Source organism: Erinaceus europaeus, chromosome 11 (assembly GCF_950295315.1).
Source record: "Erinaceus europaeus chromosome 11, mEriEur2.1, whole genome shotgun sequence".
NCBI classification, from domain to species: Eukaryota; Metazoa; Chordata; class Mammalia; order Eulipotyphla; family Erinaceidae; genus Erinaceus; species Erinaceus europaeus.
Genome location: NC_080172.1, coordinates 66,883,007 through 66,901,802, shown reverse-complemented (window position 1 = coordinate 66,901,802; position 18,796 = coordinate 66,883,007). Strand labels below are relative to the sequence as shown.

The 18,796-nt window shown below is 39.4% G+C and overlaps 1 protein-coding gene across 2 annotated transcripts in view; it reads right to left on the bottom strand.

Annotated features, from left to right (window-relative positions):
• Positions 1 to 3,536: 3,536 nt before the first annotated feature.
• Positions 3,537 to 18,796, bottom strand: part of SLC16A4 (solute carrier family 16 member 4) — a 70,562-nt gene continuing 55,302 nt past the window's right edge. For both annotated transcript variants that reach the window (XM_060201918.1, XM_007529377.3), the window contains exons 8-9: positions 17,380 to 17,473; positions 3,537 to 4,466 (exon numbers count right to left, since the gene is read on the bottom strand). In XM_060201918.1, coding sequence (XP_060057901.1) covers positions 4,306 to 4,466; positions 17,380 to 17,473 — 255 coding nt within the window. In that variant the 3' untranslated portion in view covers positions 3,537 to 4,305. The remainder of the gene's footprint in view (positions 4,467 to 17,379; positions 17,474 to 18,796) is intronic.

Here is an 18,796-nt window from a genome sequence, read left to right as displayed (position 1 = left end):
AGTTAACTACTTCCAGTTAATTTAGATCCATAATCCTGTAGTGCTGCCAAAAAGCCACGGTGACTTGGAAGGGTAACTGTGGGGACTTGTGTCTGTCTGTTTGAATTTTGATTCCACTGCTTAATGCATATGTAGTTTCTTTAACCCTCAGTTCATTCATTAGTAAAATGGGATCATAATACCTGGTTTTAAAAAAAGTAAAAAAAAAAAGTTTTGACATAGGACTTGAAATTTTCTTTTGTTAAATACTTAGATCACATTATTAGAAGTAATGATATATATGGCAATCATCACATGAGTAGTCTCATCTCCTTGTGATGGGTGTCTGCACCATCCCCACCACCAGTTAAAAGTCTTCTTAGAGTCAGTCGGTAGTACAGCAGGTTAAGCGCAGGTGGCGCAAAGCACAAGGACCTGAGTAAGAATCCCAGTTCAAGCTCCCGGCTCTCCACCTGCAGGGGAGTGGCTTCACAAGCGGTAAAGCAGGTCTGCCAGTGTCTTTCTCTCCCCGTCTCTGTCTTCCCCTCCTCTCTCCATTTCTCTCTTTCCTATCCAACAACTACGACATCAATAACTACAACAATAAAACAAGGGCAACAAAAGGGAATAATATTTTTAAAAATCTTTAAAAAAAAGTCTTCCTTGTGTAGTCAATGCCATATCTGCTTTTAATGGTTTTAAGATTGGGGCTGGGCAGTGGCTCACACATGTTAGAGATTATGAGATTAACATGTAAAATGTGCCTATATCTGTGACTGTGTGTATTAGGTATTGAAGTAAAGTTATTCTTGGCCTGGGGAGAGAATAACAGTGGTAACACACAGGACTTATATGTGAGAGGTACCAGGTTCCATATTCAGCATTACTGGTAGCCAGAATTGCGTGAACAAATAATAAATATTTATTTGTTTATTTATCAAGGCACTGCCCAACTCTGGCTTAATAGTGGTGCTGAGGACTGAACCTGAGACCTCAGTCTCAGGAATGAAAGTCTTTTTGCCTAACCATTATGCTATCTCCCCCGACCCTCTTCATTTACTTAATTTTTTTTAATTTCCTATTTTAGTTTTATTTATTGCTCCAGCAATAACAAAAAAAGTACATTTTCAGCACAGTGAATGCATTAGTTATTGAAGTATTTAGCTTCCTGTAGTCTAGGGGTATAAACTTTCTTAATCTACAACTCCAGGGTTAGATAGGCTATAGGCATTGAGTAAGATGATGACTTGCTCTGTTGATTAAGATTCATAATATCTCTTTAAATCATGATTCAAATTAAACCTCTTTACTTGGGTCTAATTAAAACATACACTTTGCTTTCGTAAGAGAAAAGATTTTAATTGCCTTAGGTGTTTAAAGTGTCTTGAAAACTCTGCTCAGAGGTAAAGGATAGTTTCTCTAGTAAATTACTTATTTTTATCTTCTGTTTTGACATAGAACACAGATGGAAATTAGCAGTTTCTGTATATGAGGAGCATTTTGCTTGGGACTTTTTTTACTTAATCTTTGTGAAATGAATTGATGGTATTCTCATTTTATAAAGAAGTAAATTGAAACTCTAGTTGAGTAACTTTGATAAGGCCACATTGTAAGATATTAGTCTGTTTAAGATAACTGAGATTTGAGTGCTGATGAAATAATTGCTTTGTCATGTGTAACACCCAAGTTTGAGCCCCTCCCCCACTACATTGAGGGAAACTTCAGTGTGTGTGTGTGTGTGTGTGTGTGTGTGTGTGTGTGTGTGTGTGTATTTCTGTGTGTATATCTCTTATTTCAAACCAAGAATCAACTGAGATTTGAACCTAGATTACTTTGGTTCTAAAGTTTATGTGGGGGAGTACTTTGGTTCTAAAGTTTATATGGGGCCTTGGAGGATACAAAGATAAAGCATCCATGTTGATCTTGTAGGCTAATTGATTTGTAGACTCAGAATAAATTGCTCAAAGTTAGATGGAAGTCCAGATGAGATAATGACTTTATGTTGGGATAGGTTTTCCAGAGAAGATGGCTATTGAGTCAGATAGTAAAAAGATAAATTGAGTTTGCCTGGTATAGAATTGGGATTGTAGCTAGTGGCAAACCTTGCACAAAGGTATACAAAAGTAATGATAGGATAGGGTACAGTATTTTGGAGATAAAACCAGACTTTCAGTTTAGAATTTTTTCTCTATAGGGGATCAATAGATATTTTAAGATAAATAAATCATATGACAGAATACTAATGATAATATAATTTTAAGGAGCATTCTGAAGGTGATGCTAAGGGAGGTTGTTATTATAGGGAATTGATGCTTTTTTTCCCCTCCCTTTTACCCAGGTAGGAGCCTGGGAAATGGTACAGCTTTGGTCCTTCCCTATGATCATGTCTAGCAGGGAAGCAATTATAGAAGCCAGAACTCCTACCTTCTGCACCCCCAAAAGAATTTTGGTCCATAATTCCAGAGGGGGAGAAATTTAGTGGGATGAGGACTAGAGGGCCCTGAAACCCAATTCCATCAGGACCCAGAGAAAGAAGGTATTCAGGAAAAGAAAGACATTCAAAAGTAGTAATAGGTGTAGCTGTGACTTAAAATGGAAGAGAAGGCAGGACAATAGAATAAATGGGAAAATATATAGAGACATAGGTAGACAGATAGTTATAGAAATAACAGTCAACACATATCTGTGACTTGAGAATCACTGCAGTTTCCAGTGGAGAAAATAGGGATAATTTTATAGTTTTGTAAATCACTAATAAAAGTAAAATTAAATTAAGTCATAAACAGATAAAGAATTTCAAAAATGGTTAATGAAATGTAAGTTGAAGTATGAGATCCCCAGCATCTCATGTGCCCGAGTGATCTTCTGGTTCTTATTCTCCTTTCTCATGTAAATGAAAAAAATAAAATAATTTAAAATCATCCTTATATTCTCATGTAATTGTTTAGTCTAAGTAACATTAGTTAATATAATTATTCCATATTTATGAACATCTTTAAACTTATTTCCCATGGGCTGGGGAGATAGCATGTTTATGCAAAAAGACTTTCATGCCTGAGGCTTTTAAGTCTCAGGTTCAATCCCCAGTACCACCATAAGCCCGAGCTGAGCTGTGCTCTGGTCTCTCTTTCATGGAGGGAAAAAAGAAAGAAAGAAGGAAAATAGATCTAGATATCTGTATATAGATATATCTATAGATATCCCACTTCTTCTTCTTCTAGCGTTTGCCCTTCTTCCGTAGCCAGTCAACAGCGTCAGGTTGAGCCTGATGTAAAGTTTCGAGACCTCCTTTGAATCTGGAGAGGTGGCAGTCATTGACTATGTGGGTCATAGTCTGTCTGGAGCCACAGGGGCAGTTCGGGTCGACTCTGGCTCGCTGCGGCGCACCGGCCATGGCCTGTTCGATAGCGATTGAGGAGGGCCCAATCATAACGTGCTAGGTCAAAGCCGGGTTGACGCTTGCAGGGGTCTGTGATGAGGTGTTTGTTCTTTTCCTCAGCTGACTGCCAACTCTGTTTCCAAGAGATATCCCACTATAAACCACCTATTCAACTTTTATATAAAACTTTTAGTTATTTAAATATATATATATATATATATATATATATATATTTAACATGAATGTCCAGTGCTCTGAATTGAACCTAAGGCCTTGAGAATGTGAGATAGAGATGAGCCATACCCAGCCCAATTTGATTTTACATATTTTTTTAATTTTATATTTTGAGAGAGGAGAGAGTGAGAAACACCAAAGCCCTGCTCCCATCTATGGAGCACTACTCATTTCTGTCTTTGGTGCTCAGGTGGTGTTAGGATGAAACCTAGTGCTTTAGCTATGGAAGGCCTGTTCTTTGCTGAACTACCTCCCAGGCCCCCCTTAGCTTGATTTCAATAATTATCAGTAGTTGGATATAGTAAAGAGTAATATTGTTTGGACAGGCAAGAATACCATTCAGGTCATCTTGAAATAAAATTTTTCTTTATCAGTTCTCACTTTCTTATTATATAGCTACATGTCTGTCAGAAATTTTAAGAAACAAAGCAATGGGGGGAAAACAAATCAGAAAAGTTGGATTTTGGCAGGGGGTATAGATGTTCATATTGCAGAGTTCTAGTCAACCAATGGCTATAATTAATATTTAAACTGAGAAGAACAGTTTTCACCTTCATGCTATTTAGTGATTGAAATACCCTAACCGTTGAAAATTTGGTTAACTTATTATTTGCATTCATTCTGATTTTCATTTAATGCTTAAGGTATTTACTTCTGATTAAAATTCTGGCTTATTTGAATACTGACAAACAGCTTGATTGCTATTACTTTTTTCATACATTCACTTGATTGTAGTCCTCTTTCTTTTTGGTCAAATTGTTTTTCCATCTCTCAGCCAGTGGTACAAAGAAAAAAGGAACTGAAGACAGGATATAGCATGTGCCAGAGATGTAGAAGGAGCCGGTGAATGTCTGGGTATAGTCATATAACCATCCTGGAAGGTAGGAATGATTTGTGTTAGTGAAGCAAACCTTCCTATTATTGCCAGCTATGACCTGCTTCTCAAAGGAGCCTTCCTATACTTACCAAACTGTACTGTGACCCATCCCTAAGTTAGTCAAGCTACTTCCCTGTCTCCCTCCTTCCTTCTTAAGATTTATTTATTAATGAGTGGTAAGTAGAGCATCACTCTGACACATTGATGCTAGAAATCGAACTAGAGACCTCACACCTGCAAGTCCTGTTTTCTTCTGTTGTGCTGCCTCCCTATCTACCTCTGGCTTGGTGAAGTTAAATCAGTTCTACATGAGTACAAATCACACCTATGGGGAAAAAGTCATTTTACACCCAGAATTCATCTTCAGTCTTTCAATGAATATTGAAGAAAATTAGTGACAGATTTCATGATGAATCTTGTTCGAAGGCCATTATTCTTCTAAAGAAAAAAAATCATAAATTACTCTTATAACAAGTTCTCGCTTTAATGTCATTAAATTCTTGGAAGCTACAACATTAAATAAAAAATTAACAAAATTAATTGAACTAAATAATGAAATAATGAATGAAATAAATAATGAATGAAATAATGAAACTAATGAAATAAAATTAAGCTATTAGGGCATATTTCTGGTCACTCATATGTAACAAAATTGTGAAATAAAGGCCCCAAACACTTGTAATATTAAAGCAGTCATTTTGGGGGTTGTGGAGATGGCTCAGCAGCACAGGGGTTGGCTGTGTAAGGACTCACTCTGGGTTTGGTACGTGACATGATACATGGAAGAGTACTGTTCTATTTCTCTCATAACATAAAAAATCTGTATAAACAGTCACTCTTCTTTTTTTGCAACCACAAATATTGTGCTTATTTTAATCAGATACAGAGAAAAATACAGAAGAGAGACCAGAGCCCTGCTTAACTCTGGCTTATGGTGGTACTGAGGACTGAAACTGGTACCTCAGAGCCTCGGGTATGAAAGTCTTTTGAATAACCATTATTCCATCTCTCTAGCCCAACCTACTTATTCCTGACCAGAATATAGAGTGACAAAACCTCCTGAGGGTTTAGAGCATATGGTAAGATCCAACCTTGGACAAGATGCTCTTCTATCATAAGATGCACACACACATTCACCCTCAGAGATTGTGACAGCTTAGACACATCAGTGAACCTAATGTCACATTTTTGGGATGTGGAAGAAATTGAAGTACTTGGAGAAAACACAGATGTGGGGAAAATGTACAAATTTCATGTGACATTGTCCCTGGCTAGGAATAGTTTCCCAACTCCCCATTAATGTTATAGTGAATAGACTCTGAAATGTTATATTCAAGGACCTACTGAATTTTCCAAGAAAAAAAAAAGGTAGCAACTCTGATTTTTATATATTTTTTCCTTTACCAAACAAATGCTTGAGTAATATACTAATATTCCCAGTAATGTGCTAGGTGTTTAGCATATGATAAGCCAAAAGAGACATGATCCCTGTCCTAATGGCCTCACAGTTGTTCAGTGGAGCAATATATATATATACATATATATTTTAAAAAATATTTCCTTTTTGTTGTCGTTGTAGTTGTTGTTGATATCATCATTGTTGTATAGGACAGAGAGAAATGGAGAGAGATGGGGAAGATAGGGGGAGATAGGGGGAGAGAAAAACACCTGCAGACCTGCTTCACTGCCTGTGAAAGGACTCCCCTGCAGGTGGGGAGCTGGGGGCTCGAATCGGGATCCTTACCCAGTCCTTGTGCTTTACGCCACGTGGGCTTAACCCACTGTGCTACCGCCCGACTGCTGGAGCAATATATATTAACCACAAATTACTCATGTGAGGGCTTTCAAGGGAACCTTCAGCAAAACAAGAATATCTGAAAAGAACTGACTGCTTAATCAAGTGGGTTAATGGGGATTCCCCTTTTGCTTTGTTTATACAGTGCTGTAGATTGAACTCAAGGTTTCATGCATGTATTCTACTGCTGAGCCACCTTCCTTGCTTATTTTCTTATTTCTTTGTCACCTTCCCAGAGTATTGTTTTTGTTTTCCCGAATCTCTTAATTGGAGAAATATTGATTTACAAAGCTGTAGTCACAGGGATACAATTTCACATCTCCTGAAGATAAGTGTTAGCGCATCTCACCCACCCACCAAATTGTAATCTCCCTCTACCATAAGTATTTTTGCATAACCCAGCCCTTTTTAAAAAATTTTAGACAATGTGTTTCTTGGAGCATCAGTCTAGCATATACAGTGCCAGGGATCAAACTCAGGACCTCATGCTTTCAAGGCCAACACTATCCAGAGACTATCCTACTATCCTACGTCACTTATCTTTCTTTGTGTCTGCCTCCTCCTCCCTCTCCTTTTCCTTCTCTTACTTCCTCTTTTTTATTTTTTACTGGGGAGATTAGTGGATTACAATCGACAGTTAAATACAGTAGTTAGTACATGTATAACATTTCTCAGTGTTCTGCATAACACACTATATAATTTATATATATAATTTTTTTATGAGAAAGTTAGAAAAAGAGACGAGAGCACTGGTCAGCTCAGGTTTATGGTGGTGCTGGGAGTTGAACCTGGGACCTCAAAGCCTCAAGTATGAAAGTCTTTAGCATAACTACCATGATGTTTCCCAGGCCAGGGTCTCATTTTTTTTTCTTGTTTATATATCAGAATATGATATTTGTGTTGAACATGCCCCCTTTTTTTTCTCCTTTCTCTTTATCCTCTTGCTTTGTTTCATTAGCTATGTTCCCTTTTATTAATGTAATGAAGAGAATGTTTTACAAAAGTCTTTTTTAAATGTGTTCACTGCTCCAGAGCTACTTTTTCAAATAGACATTACAAGCTGAAGATTCCTTCCGTGTGTTGGGGGCCACAACTTGACTGTGCATGATAAAGCAAGCACATTATCCAACTGAGCTATTTTACCAACCTTGACAATCTTTTAAAATCTGATTAATCTTAAATTGTTATGTACTTATTGACTCCTTGTTTAAAATGTGGTTTCAGTTTTATGTTTCTTGATGTTAAAAGAGTGCAATGGAACCAATTAGGATAGTTGTCATGTTGATTTTGAGCTTTACAGGGAAATTGGTAAACAATCACTCAGTTTTCCTAAAAATTGTTAGAAAGAATGGATCACAGAAAGCAGCAGAACCACTTTCTCTTTTTTACCTGGAGCACTACTCAGCACTGGCGTATAGTGGTGCCAGGGCTTGAACTGGGGACCAAGACCTGCTAAGTCTTAGCAGGACCATTTAACTGTCTCTCTGCCCACTAAACCACTTAATTTTAATGAGAAAGACCTCAGAGCCTCAGGCATGAAAATATATTGTGTAACCATTATGCTGTCTCCTCAGCCCAAAAAGGATTTTATTTTATTTATTTATTGAGATACACAAGAGAAAAAGAACCAGAGAGGGGCCAAGTGGTAGTGGTTAAGTGCACACACTGCAGTGCTCAAGGTGCAGGTTCAAGGTCCTGGGCCCCACCTGCAGGGGAAAAGCTTCACAAGCGCTGGAGCAGGGTTACAGGTATCTCTCCTCCTCTCTGTCTCCCCCCTCCTCACAATTCCTTTGTTTCTATCCAATAATAAAAACATTTATTAAAAGAGGGAGTCAGGCAGTAGCATAGAGGTTTAAGCGCACGTGGCGCAAAGCGCAAGGACGGGCATAAAGATCCCTGTTCCAGCCCTAGGCTCCCCACCTGCAGGAGAGCCGCTTCACAGGCGATGAAGCAGATCTCCAGGTGTCTCTCCCCCCCTCTGTCTTCCCCTCTTCTCTCCATTTCTGTCTGTCCTATCCAACAATGACGACATCAACAACAATAATAGCTACAACAATAAAAAGGGCAAATAAATAAATAAAACAATAAAAAGGGCAACAAAAAGGAAATATTTTTAAAAATTAAAAGAAAAAGGGCCAGAGCATCACTTTGTTACATGCGCTGATATTGAACTTGGGGCCTCATACTTCATAGTTCAAGGGTTTTCCATTATGTTAAACCATTTCTGTCCCTTCTCATTATGCTATTTCTTTTCTCTTGGCCCTTAGGGCATTTTTGTTTTTCCTCCAGAGCTCAGTACCTGCACCACAAATCTATTGCTCCTAGAGGCTATTTTTTTTCCCCTTTGTTGTTCTTGTTGTGGTTATTACTGTCGTTATTGATGTAATTGTTGTTGGATAGGACAGAGAAATGGAAAGAGGAGGGGAAGACAGAGGGGGAGAGAAAGATAGACACCTGCAGGGAGTTGGGTGGCAGCGCAGTGGGTTAAGCGCATGTGACGTCAAGCACAAGGACTGGCGTAAGGATCCTGGTTCAAGTCTCCGGCTTCCCACCTGCAGAGGAGTCGTTTCAGGAGCGGTGAAGCAGATCTGCAGGTGTCTCTCTCTCCTCTGTCTTCCCCTCCTCTCTTCATTTCTCTCTGTCCTATCCAACAATAATAACAACAAGGGCAGCAAAAGGGAATAAATAAATAGATTTTTTTTTTAAAAAGACACCTGCAGACCTGCTTCACCGTCTGTGAAGCAACTCTCCTGCAGGTGGGGAGCTGGGCGCTCGAACCAGGATCCTCACGCTGGTCCTTGGGCTTTGCGCCATGTGTGCTTAACCCAATGCGCTACCGCCCGACTCCACCCCTCACCTAGGGGGATTTTAAGAGACTCTCTTTAAGGGCCTCATAAAAATTAGATTTACTGAGAGTGTGTGAAGTATTAACTCTTGTGCCATCAGTTATTCAAAGGATTTTGTCCTGTGTTTGTATTTAGAAACTTGGTTGCATTTGTAAGGGAAGGGCTATCCTTATCCTTTTTTATTTGTATTAATATTGTTTCTTTTCCTTTTTTTTAACCAGAGCACTGTTCAGCTCTGCCTTGAGTTGATGCAGGGGATTGAACCTGGGACTTTTGGAACCTCAGGGATAAGATTTTTTATTTTGGGAGTTGGGCGGTGGCTCAGTGCGTTAAGTGCACGTGGTGCAAAGCGGAAGGATCCCGGTTCAAGCCCCTGGCTCCCCACCTGTAGGGTTGTCGCTTCACAGGCGATGGAGCAGGTCTGCAGGTGTCTTTTTTTTTTTTTTGCCTCCAAGGTAAGGGAAGGGTTATTGCTGGGGCTTGGTGCCTGCACTACAAATCCGCTGCTGCTGGAGGCTATTTTTTTCCTTTTTGTTGCCCTTGTTTTATCTTTGTTGTAGTTATTATCGTTGTTATTGTTGGATAGGACAGAGAGAAATGGAGAAGGAGGGGAGACGGGGGAGAGAAAGACACCTGCAGACCTCCTTCACTGTGAAGCGACTCCCCTGCAGGTGGGGAGTGGGGCCCTAGAACTGGGATCCTTCCGCAGGTCCTTCCGCTTTGCTCCAGAGGTGTCTATCTTTCCCCTTCTCTGTCTTCCCCTCCTCTCTCTATTTCTCTCTGTCCTAACAATGACAACATCAGTAACAACAACAATAATAACTACAACAACAATAAAAAAAAAGAAAGAAAAGACAGCCAGGGCAACAAAATGGAAAATATTAAAAATATTTTTTTAAAAAGTTTTTATTTTATTGAGAGAGACAGACCATAGCACTGTTCAGCTCTGGCTTATGGTGGTGCTGGAGATTGAACCTGGGAATTTAGAGCTTCAGGCATGAGAATCTTTTTTGCATTACCATTATGCTATCTTCCAGCCTTTAAAACAGATTAATAACAGACCAAAATGTTACATTATTTTTGGAGTTATTTTTCCTAAACAAAATTTCAGACTATAGAGAAATTACTACCTGATAGACAGTGGGCTTGGTTGACAAATGGCTTATTGAGGACCAGGTAGAATAACTATCAAATAAGGGTGAAGTAGAGGTAGGAAATGAGTAATCTAGTCTGCATTGGGGGGCACAGTGGTAGCTCAGCGGATTAAATGGACATGGCGCAAAGCACGAGGACCAGCCTAAGAATCCCAGTTCTGGGAGTCGGGTGGAGCAGCGGGTCAAGCACACGTGGTGCAAAGCGCAAAGGCCAGCATAAGGATCCCAGTTCGAGCCCCTGGCTCCCCACCTGCAGGAGAGTCCCTTCACAGGTGGTGAAGCAGGTCTGCAGGTGTCTATCTCTTCCCCTCCTCTCTCCACTTCTCTCTGTCCTATCCAGCAGCAGTGACATCAATAAAACAACAAGGGCAACAAAAGGGAATAAGTAAATATTTTATAAAAAATAAATAAAAGAATCCCAGTTTGAGGACCTGACTTATCACCTGCAGTGGGGTTGCTTCACAAGTGGTGAAGCAGGTCTGGAAGTGTCTTATCTTTCTCTCCCCTTTTCCTCCCCTCCTCTCTTGATTTCTCTGCCCTATCCAACAGCAATGGCAACAATAACAATAACGAGGGCAACAAAAGGGGGGGAATGGCCTCCGGGAGCAGTGGATTTTTAGTGCAGGCACCAAGCCCCAGTGATAACCCTGGAGGCAGAGAGAGAGAGCTCTATAGTATTTCCCTTCATTTTTTTATTTAGTTGAAAAATCAACTACTTACATACCAGTATAGTTAATAATTAATTCAGCTCATCTGGATGGTGATGAACTTGGTAGAGCACACATTACTATACACAAGGAACTGGGTTCAAATCCCCAGTCCCCACCTTCGGGGGGAAGCTTTATGAGCTGTGAAGCAATGCTGTGGTATGTCTCTCCCTATCTCTTCCCTCTCAGCTTCTCTATCAGAAATAGATAAATCTTAAAAAAAAAAAAAAAAAAGTCTTAAAGTTTATTCAGGATTAGGGATAGCTTTCCTGGCCAAGGATATAGTATATAGTTATGCAAAAGGCCTTCATGCCTGAGACCAGGATCAACATAAGCCAGAGCTGAGCACTGTTCTGGTTTAAGGAAAGAAAACAAGGAAGGGGAGGAGGAAGACGAGGAGGAATGTCTTTTGTTGGCTTCACTGGGAGGAAATATCACTGTTACAAGATAATTTTTTTCTTTTGCCAATTGCTTAGGGTGGTGCCTGGTATGGAACCTGGGGCCACTGAACCTCAGGCATGAGAGTCTACTGCATAAATTGTGCTATTTCCTCGACCCTGAAATACTTTCTGCTTTGAGTGGAACGTCAGTGTATTTTAAGGTCATTTTATTTTGCCATACTCAGAATATCTTAAAAAGGTAAAGAAATGGAATCATGGATAACGGCTTGGTCAGATTTTGAATTAATGAGGCAAAAGAATCAAATTACAATTCCCAGTTTTAGAGATTCTAGATGATCATCCTTGGAACTTAGTCCTGGCAGTATATTTGATATAGTGAGTGCTATATCATGATCACCATGAACTATGGAAGAACACTGAGAGAACTGCTTTTATTTTCTCTTTTTTCCATATAAAGACTAGTAAAGTGTTATGCTAATATGTTGCTTGATAGTCAGTAAATGAATACTGAATCAGCATGATTCAGTCACTCAATCCCCAGCATTGAATGTGCTAGAATGATGCTCTAGTTCTCTCTTTATCTCTTATTAATAAATAATGATGAATGAATGAATACTGAATTATAATTAAGTCACAATGGAATTTCAAGGGAGTTTTTAGGAAATACTTAAATATATGTTAGCATTTGGAAGACAGTCATCAGTTGGGAATGGGGTATATAGAAGAGAGGGGAACTATATTCAGTATTTGAAAATAAATTAACATGAGAAAAAGAGAATCAGAACATTACTGTGACACATACCATGTAAGGAATCAAACTAAGTACCTCATGCTTTCAAATCTAACACTCTAGCCACTGTACCACCTCCCAGACTATATTCAGTTTTATTTTCTAGGCATTAAATGTGGATAGCTGGTGTTATTTTTTTATTATTATTTATTTTACCCTTTTGTTGCCCTTGTTTTATCATTGTAGTAATTATTGTTTTTGTTGATGATGTCGTCGCTGTTGGACAGAGAGAAATGGAAAAAGGAGGGGAAGATGGAGAGGGGGAGAGAAAGAGACCTGCAGACCTGCTTCACCGCTTGTGAAGCAACTCCCCTGGGAAGCCGGGGGCTCGAACCCGGATCGTTCTGCGGTCCTTGCGCTTCGTGCCACATGTGCTTAACCCGCTGTGTTACCGTCCCACCCCCTGGTGTTTTTAGTTTTTACTTTATTTATTGCCATCAGGGTAATCACTGGGGCGTAGTGCCTGCAGAATGAGTCCACTTCTTCAGAGACCTTTTTTTTTTCCCCCTTCTACTATTTGATAGGACAGAAATTGGGGTGGAGGAGTGGGGGCTAGGAAGAGAAAGAGACCTGTAGCACAGCTTCACTATTCATGAAGCTTCCCCCCTGAGGGTGGGGAACAAGGGCTTGAACCTTTGTCCTTGTAATGGTAATGGGTATGCTACCTCCTTGTCTTTTATTTTTAAGTGAAACCAACCATTAGCATTTTAAGCTTACACATCAAATGCCTTCACTATGAGTTTAGAAATTTCACATAGGTAGCTTGCTTAGTCTCAGTGTGTGGTTCCAGATGCCACCCACCAGCAGAAACAGCACTTGGGTTTGAATAAGCAATACTGTTTTAGCCTATACTTATCTCTCATCACTGCCAAAGGCCAGGAGACCTAGAACAACTCTGAAAGTGACCAAATGTGAAATAGACTAATAACTACTAGTAACTATTGTAAAGGAATAGAAGTGGCTGTAGAGTGAAATAGGCAAGTGTACTAGCTTATGGAGAAGTTATGAGGGGTGATATTTAACATTTACCCATTGCAGTTCCTGTCAGTTTCAGTGACGATCTGGCACAGAATTTTATTGCTGTTATATTTGTTATCTTCACAGTTGGAAAGAGTGTATATAATTTATACATAATACATATAACTATATAGCTGGTGAGGATTTTTTTTTTTTTTAAGAGAATACATTTTTTTAAAATTTAGTGTGGTCCGGGAGGTGGTGCAGTGGATAAGGTGTTGGACTCTCAAGCGTGAGGTCCTGAGTTCAATCCCCGGCAGCACATGTACCAGAGTGATGGCTGGTTCTTTCTCTCTTCCTCCTATCTTTCTCAATAAATAAAATATTTAAAAATTAGTTTAATGATTCCTAAGAGGTTCCTATGTGTTTTACCCTTTCCTTGAATTGTCAAATTTATGATATGTAGAACTAACTTATCTTTTTCATTTCCATACAGAAATGAGAAAAGTATTTCTCACTTAATCGATGCCACTGCTTTAAATTGTTTTGACAGGATTATTGTGAAAAGTTTTCCTGTGTTGCTAGATTACTAATATAACATGCTTGTAATCTTTTACAGGAATTTCAACTCTTATATAGCAGATGTAGGTAAGTGAAAAATTAGAATTTCATAATTCTAAGGATCTAAGTTTGGTTGAGAATTTAATTTTTTACAATCTCTAGGTGTTTAAATTTAGTTAGTTAAAGTTAGAAACTACCATAAACAGCCTATGCCTTTTGTGAACTGAAAATCTGTAAATGACAATTTCTGATATTTCTTTGGCAGCTGTTGCCAGTATTAAAAGTTAGGGGTAATACTGATGTAACCTTTGTAAAATCATTTCACCAAAGGATGATTTTGCAGGAGCAAGGGTTTTCCTGAAGTCTTGCATTCAACATAATGCAAAGCAGAACAGCATAGTCAGTGAGCAATCCATGATATAGAGGAGATTTATAATTATAAAATTTATGATTGCTTAAATATATTCTCAGAATTAGATGGTGAAAATTCTACATGAATTTTCTTTACCCTCCATATAGAATTAGGTTATTGTAGACTTTGGGTGATAAAAGACTGATAATTTTTTCTTCTACTCATTGACAGAAATGTGTTTTATATTACATAAGTATGTGTATAAGAAACAAATTCACAATAAAATGATATACTCTATTTTCTAGTCTGCTTTGTTGTAATTTATTCTTTTCATTAAAAGATCATTATGGTGGCCAGGCAGTGTCACTCCTGGTTGAATGTACATGTACCCACAGGTTTGAACCCCTGCTCCCCACCTGTAGGGGGGGATGTTTCACAAGTAGTAAAGCATTGTCTTTATACTTATTTCCTCTCTCTCCCAAAATGCCTTCCCCTCCCCTATTTCTCTCTGTCCTAATAAAAAATGGGGGAGGGGGACATGACTGAAAATGGCCATTTTGCCCTGTAGATAGGGACCAAGGGCTTGAACACAGGTCTTAAGTATTATAACATGTTAGCACTACCAGCTGTACCACAACCTGGCTCATGAATTTTTCTTTTTTTTTTTTTTTTGGATGATTGAAATTTCAAACTTAGTAACTAACTAAATACCGGGTATGAATACTAAAATTTACATTTGTTACCTAACAATATGTTTGAGTAGTCGATCTTCTAATAATCTTGAATTAAATATTCAGTAAGTTCAGAATATCTAATTAGATTAAAAAGTAAGAGCCAGCAAGATAGTTTATCTGGAAGGTAGGTACCTGCTTCACTGCTTGCAAAGCAACAACCTCACCCTCCCGGGCTCAACTGGGATCCCTGTGCTGGTCCTTGTGCTTGGCGCTGTGTGCTCTTAACCCAGAGAGCGACCGCCCAGCCCCTCTTCTGCACAGATCTTTTAAGCCAAAATTTACCCCACATTTGGTAGTAAGAGCAGTCGGGCGGTAGCGCAGCTGGTTAAGCGCACGTAGTGCAAAGTGCAAAGACCAGCGTAAGGATCCCGGTTCAAGCCCCCGGCTCCCCACCAGCAGAAGAGTTGCTTCACAAGTGGTGAAGCAGGTCTGCAGGTGTCTGTCTCTCTCCCCCTGTCTTCCCCCATCTCTCTCCATTTCTCTCTGTCCTGTCCAACAATGAAGACATCAATAACAACGTTAACTACAACAATAAAAAAAATACAAAGAACTTTGTGACTTAGTGCAATGGATAAAAAGCATTGAACTATCAAACCTGAGCTCTGAGTGTTTCTATTTGTTTGTTTGGGGTTTTGTTTTACCACAGCACTGTGGTAAAAGGCAGAGGCTTAAACCTGAACTTTAGAGACTTAGGTGGTAGCGCAGTGGATTAACTGCAGGTGGCACAAAGACTGGCGTAAGGATTCGGTTCAAGTCCCGGCTCGCCACCTATAAGAGTCACTTCACAAGCGGTGAAACAGGCCTGAGTCTTTCTTTCCCTCTCCCTGTCTCTGTCTTCCCCTCCTCTCTCCATTTCTCTCTGTCCTATCCAACAACAATAAAACAACAAGGGCAACAAAAGGAAATAAATAATTGTTTTTTTAAAATCTTTGGGAGTTGGGTGGTAGCACAGAGGGTTACTGCACGTGGCACAAAGCTCAAGGACCCACATCAAGGAGCCCTGTTTGGCCCCCAGCTCCCCACCTGCAGGGGAGTTGCTTTGTAAGAGGTTAAGCAGGTGCAGGTGTCTGTCTTTTTCTCCCCCTCTCTGTTGTCCCCTTCCTTCTCCATTTCTCTCTGGCCTATCCAACAACACCGACATCAACAACAATAACTACAATTTAAAAAAAAAAACCTGAACTTTGGAGCCTCAGGCATGAAAGTCTATGCAAAAAGCACTATGCTATCTCCCTGCCCTGAGGTGTCGAGTTTGTTCTCTACCTTCCCCTATGTCATACTCTGGTTCTCTTTCCTTTTCTTCTTGTAAATAAATAAGTAAATAAATCTTTAGAAAATACATGAAAAGGAGCGTGGTGGTGGTACACCTGGTTAAGTGCATGTATTACCTAGCATAATGTCCCAGGTTCAAGCTATGGCTCCCACCCACAGGGGGAAAGCTTCACAAGTGGTAAAGCAGTGGTGCAGGTGTCTCTCCCATTCTATCTCCCCACCCTCTCAACTTCTCATTGTTCTATCAAATCAAGTAAAGTTAAAAAAAAAAATAAAAATACATGAAACAATCTTATCTCTGAAAATAAAAGATGTTGGGAATCCTTGTATAGCTGGTGGTACCTCTCAAAAACAAAGTGGTTGATCAAGCTTGCTGCTTTCAGGATTCTATAAAAGGGATGCCTATTTAAGTGAGCTATGCTAACTTGTTTTGGTCTTGTAAGTATTTGAGAATCTGACAAAACTGAATTGTCTTTGCAGACATATTTCTTGCCCTAGGCAACAAAGCTCCCAAGGTCAATCCCCAACACCATCATAAGCAATTGCTGAGCACTGCTCTGTTAAAAGAGAGAGAGAAAAAATGAACAAGTATAGTAATTGTATCCCTATATTATAGCAGCATTATTCACAGTAGCCAGAAAGTAGAAGCAACCTAAGTGTCTATCGACAGACTAGCTAAAGCAGCTGTGGGACATATATTTATTGATTATTACTCAGCAATCAAAAAAGACAATATTAGGGCAGGGATAGATAGCATAATGGTTATGCAAAGAGACTCTCATGCCTGAGGCTTCAAAGTCCCAGGTTCAATTCCCTGAACCACCATAAGCCAGAGCTGAGCAGTGCTCTGGTTAAAAAAAAAAAAAAATTGTGCCTTTTGGGACAAAGTGGGTGGAAAAGGAGGTGAATATGCTTAGCAAAACTAAGCAAAGTGATGAAGGACAACAACTACCAGACAGAGTCTAGAAAACTGATAATGTGAACTTGCAAAAAACAAAAAAGCAGCCAAACCATTTCTGAGACTTGTAAAAATGGTGTGGTGCTATATACTAATCCTATAATCTTGTAACCTAATTTTTTAAAAAGTAAACTAAAAACATCATTACTGAGGACAAAAAATGATAGTATTCCTTACTGTAAGACACCACAGAAAATACAAGAATGTGAATCTGTTTATTGCATATCTGGTAGACTAATGGAGTATGAAAGTAGGATAAGAGCAGCAAAAATAGCGCCAGATTTTTTTTTAACTTGATACTGTTAAGACATGCTACCATTAACTATGGATCAGTGCTTTCAGTACTTTTGAACATTGCTAAGAATGTAGTTAAGCTATTTATTTACCTGCTATAGGTGGTCCAGAAAGGATAGCTATCCCAACAAAGAAAGTGGAAAGTCCAAAAAAACTCTGTACTTTGGAGTTCTCAGAAAGATCCACCTGTATAGATTAGAATTCTGTTAGTCACACTGGGAGTAAAATGCTTTAAAAGGCCTGTCTCCAAAGGGGCAATTTCTTTTTATGTCATCTCAGACTAAGAAGTTGAGAGAGAAAGGAGAGAGAAACACCTGCAACACTGCTTCTCTCAAAGAAATCTTAAAACAATGTTACCAGGGTTTTAGTGCTGCAGGCTAACTTTTCAGACAGAAAGGAGAGAATGAAAGACTTGTGCTGGGGACTGAACTCAAGACCTCATGTTTGAGAGTACAGTACTTTATCCAGCGATACCATCCTGGCTTCCTTGTTTCTGTTTTTTTTTAACTTTGAGGTATGTGTGTCTGCCCCATCCTCCCCACCCCCCAAAAAACTCACTGGTCTTCTTTATTAGGAAGTGAGATTTATAGTCTGAGCTGGCAGTGATAGTCTTGTATTTGACTGTGGCTGAGTACCAACCACTGGCTTGTGAGAATTTGTGCCACAAGATGTTGATTTCCACTTTTGAATGCTTAAGTTTGGGCCAACAGAATCACTCACTTCTATAGAATGCTGCTTTGCCATGTATGTGACCCAGGCTTGAGCTTGGCCTCCATTGGCATTGAAGGAAGCTTTGGCGCTTGGTCTCTTACTTTCTGTCTTTCTGTTTTTCTGCCTCAATTAAAAAAAAAAAAGTATTGAATGCTTGGCTTGGTTTTTGTCTGAGCCTTGTATTATAACCCTGTGCTACTTATGCTAATATTAATATCATTCCCAGGGACTCTGGCCTACCACACTGAGAGCTTACCTCTAAGAATAACCCATAACCTATGAGGATCTTAGACTTTCCATGAAGTAGTAGTAGTTGTTTTCAGTATTGAAGTTCTGTTTGGATCCATGATTTTTTTTTTAATTTTTATTTATTTATTCCCTTTTGTTGCCCTTGTTGTTTTATTGTTGTAGTTATTATTGTTGTCATTGTTGTTGGATAGGACAGAGAGAAATGGAGAGGGGAGGGAGAAGACAGAGAGGGAGAGAAAGATAGACACCTGCAGACCTGTTTCACCGCTTGTGAAGCGACACCCCTGCAGGTGGGGAGCCAGGGCTTGAACCAGGATCCTTATTCGGGTCCTTGTGCTTAGCGCCACCTGCGCTTAACCCGCTGCGCTACAGCTCGACTCCCTGGATCCATGATTTTTAAGTCAGTTTGGGGTAAAAATGAGAGGAGTTAAAAAATAAAAAGAGGCAATGTCCTTTTAAAGTAAACACAACTTCTCAATAAGAGAGAAGCCACACTGGTTAGGAAGCCCTTTTAAAGTTTGTATCCAAGGAAGGACCAAATAAATATAT